The sequence below is a fragment of the Myotis davidii genome, unplaced genomic scaffold, assembly GCF_000327345.1.
Source record: "Myotis davidii unplaced genomic scaffold, ASM32734v1 scaffold925, whole genome shotgun sequence".
In the NCBI taxonomy this organism is placed as follows: Eukaryota; Metazoa; Chordata; class Mammalia; order Chiroptera; family Vespertilionidae; genus Myotis; species Myotis davidii.
Genome location: NW_006296531.1, coordinates 572799 through 580487, shown reverse-complemented (window position 1 = coordinate 580487; position 7689 = coordinate 572799). Strand labels below are relative to the sequence as shown.

The window sequence follows — 7689 nt, the reverse complement described above, 5'->3', positions numbered from 1 at the left end:
AGCCATAGTAAAACAAAGACTTATATTTTTGATATTTATTTTATATATTTAAATGCCATTTAACAAAGAAAAATGAACCGAAACAATGAGTTCACATGACACCTCTGACATGCATGTCATAGGTTCGCCATCACTGATCTAGGTGGTGGGTATATGGGTGTTTACAATTCTTTCAATTTTTTTGTATACTGTATGTCTTTAAATTTCCATAAAAGAATGGAAAACAAAAATAGTGTCCTGATTTCAAGGAAAATATTAAGTAAATAATAGCACAGGGTGAACTGGCAAAAAATCATGAAAGTGGTAGGGAATGATGTTTGGTGAACAGGGACATGGTGAAAGTACTTTGGCCAGCATCAGAATAGGAATGTGAGGACTCACAGGGGAAAGGTCTGAGGCGAAGGAAATTACAAGGTGGAGGCGCTGAGCCCTGGAGACAGAGCCTGGAGAGGAGGGGGAAAGCACTCACCGCTCAGATCAAAGCAGCTGATCAATTCATTCACCCACTGGTCCTTGCTGCCCCCACATACACTCCTGGACTGTCCTTGGTACTTTAGTTGGAACCTTCGGAGGAACAACCTGGTTTTAGCTTCAGGAACGCCCCACCCCAACCCCCACCTCTTTCCTCATTCCAAAGACATGAAGTCACCTCCCGAACAACCTGTTTCTGCTGAAGGGAATTTCCCAGGAAGGTGCAACAGGAAAATGAAAGTGTGGAGAATTAAGGCAAACAACCCAGAGAAGGGTTAGGTGCTCCCAGAAGGAGTTCAAGTTTGACCAGAGAGGGTCCTGGAGGCATCTGGCAAGGAGAGATTACGCAGGCGCTGCCTTCCTTCTCAGGGGTGGGTGGGATTACCTGACATAGTGAGAACAGCGATTATAGTCTTTCAGTAGTTTTTGGAAACGTTCTATTTCTTTAAACGTTGGAGAGTCAGAAGAAAAACTTTTATCACAATGACAGCTTCCAGCTCTGCTGCCCTCATTGCCATCGCCTGAGTGGGACAGAGGAGGTCAAGCACAGGTTCCCAGGCAAGGTGCGCCACCAGCTTGTCACTCACCCTCCAACCCACTGCCCCACTGCAGCCTCTCCCCTATGCCCCGGCCTGATCGCCATGCTCAACCCCACATCACACCCCTAAAGACTGTTCCTGCCCCAGCCGGTTTATTCGGCCTGCGGGCTGAAGAGGCCGGGTTCCATTCGGGTCAAGGGCACACACCCCGGTTGCGCTGGATCCTCAGTAGAGGGTGTGCAAGAGGCGGCCAATTCATTCTCTCTCATCATTGATGTTTCTCTCTCTCTTTCTCTCCCTCTTTGAAATCAAAAAAATATATATTTTAAAGATGTTCATAATATCACCTGTATCCAGGTGTCCCGCAGCCTGACGCCCAACTCCAGGCAGCTGGCCCTCCCCCTGCCCTGGCTGCCCTGGGGATTCCGGCACGCCTGGCTCCCCACTTACTCAACTCAATCCCGCGGCCCTAGTGTCTCCCCCCGACACACAACACGCACATACACACACACACAACCATCCCCTCCCAGATTCGGGGATCTGGGTCCCAGCCCGGCCCCACGTACCTGGCACAGCCAGCTGCGCTAGCAGGAGGAGGCGGAGCGCGAAGGACCAGGGTCCCCAGCCGCTCCTCATCTCGGGGCCGCGGGGACCAGGCTGGCTCCCCGACAGGCTCCGGTGAGTGACGGTCGTTCGGCAGGTTCCTCTGAGGCTCTCACTTCCTTCACCGGCTGCACCCGAGGTCCTAGGAGCGACCGAGGCGTGGGCGCGCGACCCCGGCCTAGGGCCCGCACTCCCGCGGGTGGGAAATTCCCGGAGGCGGAGCTGCGCCGCCCGCGCCCACGCACTCGGCGGGAGGCTCCGTGGACGGGTTGGCCGGGAATGTCTGAAACCGGGAGCGTGGGCTGCGGAGCGAGGCGCGCAGGAGGCTGCGTGTCAACCGGCGGACCGGCCCCGACGCGGAGGAGGAATGCCAGCCGCGGCCGCCGCTCGCCTGCCCAGGTGGGCCCTGGGGACCTGGGACACAAGTGAGGTTCACCGGCCACCGCCTCCAAGATGCTTTCACTTCCCCGGCTCCGCGGGATTTAGTCACATGTCCGGGGTGAGGAGGACAGGAAAGCCCGCGGGCCTCCCGGAACACACGGCGCCCAGACGCGAGGAGCGGGCCGCGGGCTCCCCAACCCTGACGTCACGCCGCCCCCACCCCGAGGTATTTACCTTCGAAAAGTGGTGGCGGCTGCAGGTACCGGAGGAGCGGAACGGCCAGAAGAGGCTAGGTCTACGGGGGTCCCCGCAACCCGATCCAAACTGAAGGGATGCTCCTGCGCCTGCTCCCTCCTGCCACACCCCACAGACGGATCCCAAGTTCTCCCCTCCTTGCCAAGCCCTTCCCCGTAGGCTAAGCCCTCCCTCATCTCTGTTCCCAGCCCAAACCCTGCTTCTGAGGGTTGGCGCCTCACATTCTCAGCCCCAAATACCATCTCACGCCTGAGCACGTCTTTAACCCGAAGGGTCCACTTTCAAGTCTAGCTCCCGTTCTCATCCCGGGATTCCCATCTTCGGCCTTGAAAGCTTCATTCTCAGATCCTAACACTCACCTACAGACCTCACCCTACGTGACTCTTAAACCCAATCTCCCATGGTGTGACCCAGCCCCAAATTCTCAGCACAGCCTTTCCCTCACCGTATAACCCCTTCCCCCTGGCTTAGTCTGCGCCCAGGCCCTGTGCCCCTGAAGACATGGAGTTTGTGTCTGGATATCGAGACGAGTTCCTTGATTTCACTGCCCTCCTCTTTGGCTGGTTCCGAAAGTTCGTGGCAGAGCGTGGGGCTGTGGAGACCAGCCTGGAGGGCCGCTGGCGACAGTTGGAGGCGCAGATCAGAAGGCTGCCCCAGGACCCTGCCCTTTGGGTGCTCCATGTCTTGCCCAACCGTAGTGTGGGCATCAGCTTGGGGCAAGGGGCAGAGCCTGGACCAGGCCTGGGGGCAGGCTGGCTGCTGGGAGATCAGCCCCCACTCCACCTTCGAGACCTAAGCCCCTATGTCAGCTTTGTCAGTTTGGAGGAAGGCGAGGAAGGGGAGGAAGAAGAAGAGGAGGAAGAGGAAGAAAATGGAGAGGAAGAGGGTGCAGGCACAGAGAAGGTAGAACCAGAGGAGGATGGGGAGCCAGTCCATACGAGCAGGGAGTCCCCCCAGGAAGCAAATCTTCCAGGGCAGCCAGAGGAGGCCGAGCAGAAAGAAGGAAGTGGCGAGAATGGCTGTCAAGATGAGAGGGCAGAAGACGAAACTGGGCCTAAGAGGAGGAAGGGGCGAAGAAGTGGTAAGAAGCCAGGGCTGGTCCTGCCCTATCCCCTGCGCAGACATACTCCCCCCTGAAGCCCTCTTACCACTCAGAACCCAGCTAGGAGTCACAAACAAAAGGGTGGCTTCAGGCCAATCTGGCCTGAGAAGGTGTTTTTATCGTCCCACATTGTTTTTTAATTTGAGCCAACATTTAATATTGTTTAAAAAAAAAAAAGAACTCTGGGAAGTGTGGAGTTACACCTTCTTAAGAAAAAGTAAAGAACGGCAGCAAATGCTGGTACTGTGTGTCTGCTGTCCCTTTAAGATAAGGCATATCCTCTCTACCTGGTTCCCTTTGCTCACTCAGTTTACTTGCCTACCCCCTGTAGGCATTTGAGTTTAAGACCCCTGGTCCCGACCATCTTTGCTACCCCCCACCTCTGACTTTTCTTCCCCAGAGGCTGCCCCCCTGCACCTTGCCTGCCTCTTACTGGTGACGGATGAACATGGCACCATCTTGGGCATTGACCTGCTAATGGATGGAGCCCAGAGGAGTGCAGGCAAGGGCTCATGGACAGAGAACCTGGCTCCTCGGGCCTATGCTCTCCTCTGCCACAGCATGGCCTGCCCCATGGGCTCTGGAGACCCTCGAAAGCCCCGACAGCTTACTGTGGGAGATGCCCAGCTGCACCGGTACAGAAATCTGGTATCTGCGGGTGGGGAGGCCTAGGGGGCCCGGACTTCTGGACCACACAGCCTGATGCCCCTATTCACCCCTATTCAGAGAGCTGGAGAATCTGGTCCCAAGGCTGGGAGTGAAGTTAGCCAAGACCCCAATGCGGACATGGGGTCCCCAGCCAGGCTTCACCTTTGCCTCCCTTCGGGCTCGAACCTGCCATGTTTGTCACAAGCACAGCTTTGAAGTGAAGCTGACACCCTGGTGAGCAGCCTGCAAAGATGGAGGGAGAGGAAGGAAGACCCCCAACAGTCAGGCAAACAGAGAGGCCAGTGGGGGACCCTATAGACCAGTGGTTCTCAACCTTCTGGCCCTTTAAATACAGTTCCTCATGTTGTGACCCAACCATAAAATTCTTTTCGTTGCTACTTCATAACTGTCATGTTGCTATTGTTATGAATCACAATGTAAATACCTGATATGCAGGATGGTCTTAGGCGACCCCTGTGAAAGGGTCGTTCGACCGCCAAAGGGGTCGCGACCCACAGGTTGAGAACCGCTGATATAGCCAGCATGAGGGACAAGGAAATCAGGTGAAGAAAACAAGTTGTTTCCCTAGACAGTTTGGTTCAGTGGATAGAGTGTCGGCCGATAGACTGAAGTGTCCTGGGTTTGATTCCCGGTCAAGGGCATGTACCTCGGTTGCAGGCTCGATCCCTGGCCCTGGTGGTGTGTCTCTCTCACATCGATGTTTCTCTCTCTGTGTGTCTCTCCCCCTCCCTTTTACTCTCTCTAAAAATCAATGGAAAAATATCCTCAGATGAGGATTTTTTTAAAAAGAAAGAAAACAAGCTGTTACTGGCAGAGAGAATACAGACAAACAGACTGAGATTGGGCAGCTGCAGGGCAGACAGATGGCAGACAAAGGACTTACAGAGCTTAACACCGGGTGCCCACCGCTCCCTGTGACCCCAGCCCCCAGTGTAGTGCTGTCTTGTATTGTGGAGAGGCCTGTCTCCGGGCCGACTGGCGGCGCTGCCCAGACGATGTGAGCCACAGATTTTGGTGCCCGAGGCTTGCAGCCTTCATGGAGCGGACAGGAGAACTGGCAACTCTGCCTTTCACCTACACTGCAGGTACCATAGGGAGGTCAGGCTGGGGCGGGAGAGCTGGGACCAGGCCTTTGTGTCTGGGGCCTGGATGTCTGGGAACAGGGCCCTGGAGGTTAAGCCTGGATCCCTGGAACGAGGGCTGGATGCTGGCTATTTGGGACAGAAGGCTAGACCTTGAGGCTGAGGACAGTTTCTGGAACTAAGGACTCAGCACCCAGGGCCCTGAAATAGTTTAGGGGACTTAGAACTGGCGATTCAAATACTTGCTTCCCAGCTCCACCACTAACTGGTGACCTTAAGCAAATCACTCTTTATCTTAGCACCTTCGTTTCCTCATCTGTAAAATAGGGATACTAACAAATGTTCCCAGGAATTGTTATAGGAATTCTGTCGGCTGGATGCCTGCTACCCGGTAGGCACTCAGAAATGTCAGTTCTCTCCCTGACTAGCACCAGACTCAGACCCAGAGTCCTTGGAAGAGGCTGAGGAGAGCTAAAGTCTGGGGGGTCCTAGCCACCAGGCCCTCAACCTTCTCCTCCCCCTCCTCCAGAGGTGACCAGTGAAACTTTCAACAAGGAGGCCTTCCTGGCCTCACGAGGCCTCACTCGTGGCTACTGGACCCAGATCAGCATGCTGATCCCAGGCCCTGGCACCCCCAGGCACCCCCGGGGCAGCACACCCTCCCTCAGCCTTCTTCTCAATGGTGCGTGGACCTCTCCTCAGGCACGGGCCTCTCAGGGAGAAAGGGTGGGAGGGAATACAGTTGTCTGGGTCCCAGATAACCTCTCTATATACACACCAAACCCTACACTACGACCAGGGCCATTTCAGTCCCTTCCTCAACCCTCTAAGTCACTGCTGCCATCCCCATCCCAAAACCATCCCTAGGTCACCCCCTCCCCCAACTCCCCCAGGTCCTCCCTCAGGTAATACAGCTCCTTTGGAAGAGAGAGGGGGGCATGCCAGGTGGGGGTCTCCCTGACACTGGGCTCCTCCTCTTTCTCTCCTCCTTTCAGGAGATCCCTACCAGCTTCTTCAGGGGGACGGGCCTGTCCTGATGCCTCCTGTGCCCCCAGATCCACCCAGGGGCCTCTTTGGTGAGCTGCAGGGACCTGTAGGAACTAGGGGCAGGGATAGTGACTGGAGAGCCAGCAGTCTGGGTGGCTGAGATAAGGGGGACTATTAGACGGGAGGCATTGGGGTCCAGACCTGGGGCCAGGTCCCCCAGTAACCCACTCTCCCCAGGCTCGTGGCAGGATTACTACACATGGCGGGGCCTCAGCTTGGACTCCCCCATGGCTGTGCTGCTCACCTACCCGCTGACTGTGTACTACGTCATCACCCACCTGGTGCCCCAGTCCTGTAAGGAGCGCGGATGAGGGGGAGGAGTGCTTCAAGCGGGGCAGCAGGGAGCTGGTAGGGGACAGGAGGGAAGAGGAGGGAGACCAGACCCTTAAATGGCCAGCTTCTCACACAGTCCCCGAGCTCAACATCCAGAACAAACAGTCTCTGAAAATCCACGTGGTGGAGGCTGGGAAGGAGTTTGACCTTGTCATGGTGTTCTGGGTAAGTCCCTCCCGGCCTGAAGGTTGGGCATTTGGGTGGCAAAGTGGATGCAGGGTGGGACCCCAATCTGCCTCTCTGTCCTTTAGGAGCTCTTGGTCTTGCTCCCCCATGTGGCCCTGGAACTACAGTTTGTGGGTGATGGCCTGCCCCCCGAGAGTGACCAGCAGCATTTTACCCTGCAGAGGGTGAGGGCTGAGGGGTTCCCTGCTCTCCATCCCTGGCCCTCCTACTGTCTTCCTCATTCGGCCTCGCCCTTCTGCTCCCTCCTCCCCTTTCCTTGGTCTTGCCTGATGCATCCTCCAGCACCCTAACTTCCAGTGGTTTCTGTACCCCACTCCTGGCCCCTCAGGATGGCCCTGAAGTCTCCGTCCGTCCTGGTTCCGGGGTGTCAGCTCGGCTCAGCTCTGGAACTAAGGAGAAGGGGGGCCGGAGGGACCTGCAGATCAAAGTGTCTGCTCGGCCCTACCACCTGCTCCAGGGGCCCAAGCCCGACTTGGTTATTGGTAAGAACCCGGGGTAGGAGTGTGCGTAGGAGGGAGGAGGGAGACATGGCAGCCAGCTTCTCCCTGCTCTCCCTCCATCCACAGGATTTAACTCGGGCTTTGGTCTCAAAGATACTTGGCTGAGCTCGCTGCCCCGCTTACAGGTGGGCAAAGGGGCAAAAGGGAACTTCTCTCACTTCCTGCCCAGTCCCTCCTCCTCTCCTGAAAGTCTCCACTTCTCCAGCATCTGTTCCACTGACAGGGGGGGTGGGGAGGGTTGCCTCTTGCCCCTCCTGTGTCTGCGCGCACCTCTCCTCCATCCCGACCTTTCGGGGGGCCTCAGTGTGCAACCCAGTCCACTAGCCCTGCTCCTGGGGAGGTCCCTGGGGGCAGGAGCCTCTCGGAGTGTCTGAGGCCCGGCCCCCACCCCAGTCCCTCCGAGTGCCCGCCTTCTTCACCGAGAGCAGCGAGTACGGCTGTGTGATGGACGAACAGACCATGGCAGTGGCCGCCGGAGGGGGCACCAGCCCCCCACAGCCCAACCCTTTCCGCTCCCCGTT

The 7689-nt window shown here is 56.8% G+C and overlaps 2 protein-coding genes across 3 annotated transcripts in view; one reads left to right on the top strand and one right to left on the bottom strand.

The window, feature by feature from the left end:
* The window catches only part of CXCL16 (chemokine (C-X-C motif) ligand 16), a 5508-nt gene extending 2995 nt beyond the window's left edge, over positions 1-2513 (bottom strand). The window contains exons 1-4 of one of the 2 annotated variants that reach the window (XM_006771906.2): positions 2229-2513; positions 1577-1896; positions 857-992; positions 470-564 (exon numbers count right to left, since the gene is read on the bottom strand). In XM_006771906.2, the coding sequence (XP_006771969.2) occupies positions 470-564; positions 857-992; positions 1577-1896; positions 2229-2491 (814 nt within the window). In that variant the 5' untranslated portion in view covers positions 2492-2513. The remainder of the gene's footprint in view (positions 1-469; positions 565-856; positions 993-1576; positions 1897-2228) is intronic. The other variant, XM_015569240.1, reaches the window with a different exon arrangement.
* Positions 2514-2727: 214 nt separating this feature from the next.
* Positions 2728-7650, top strand: ZMYND15 (zinc finger, MYND-type containing 15). Its single transcript, XM_015569239.1, is given in 13 exon segments — positions 2728-3330; positions 3752-3986; positions 4078-4233; positions 4945-5105; positions 5632-5784; positions 6098-6178; positions 6327-6443; positions 6547-6647; positions 6734-6832; positions 6997-7150; positions 7235-7456; positions 7459-7493; positions 7495-7650. Coding segments are annotated over 13 exon segments (2142 nt in total). The 5' UTR covers positions 2728-2750; the 3' UTR covers positions 7543-7650.
* The last annotated feature ends 39 nt before the right edge of the window (positions 7651-7689 follow it).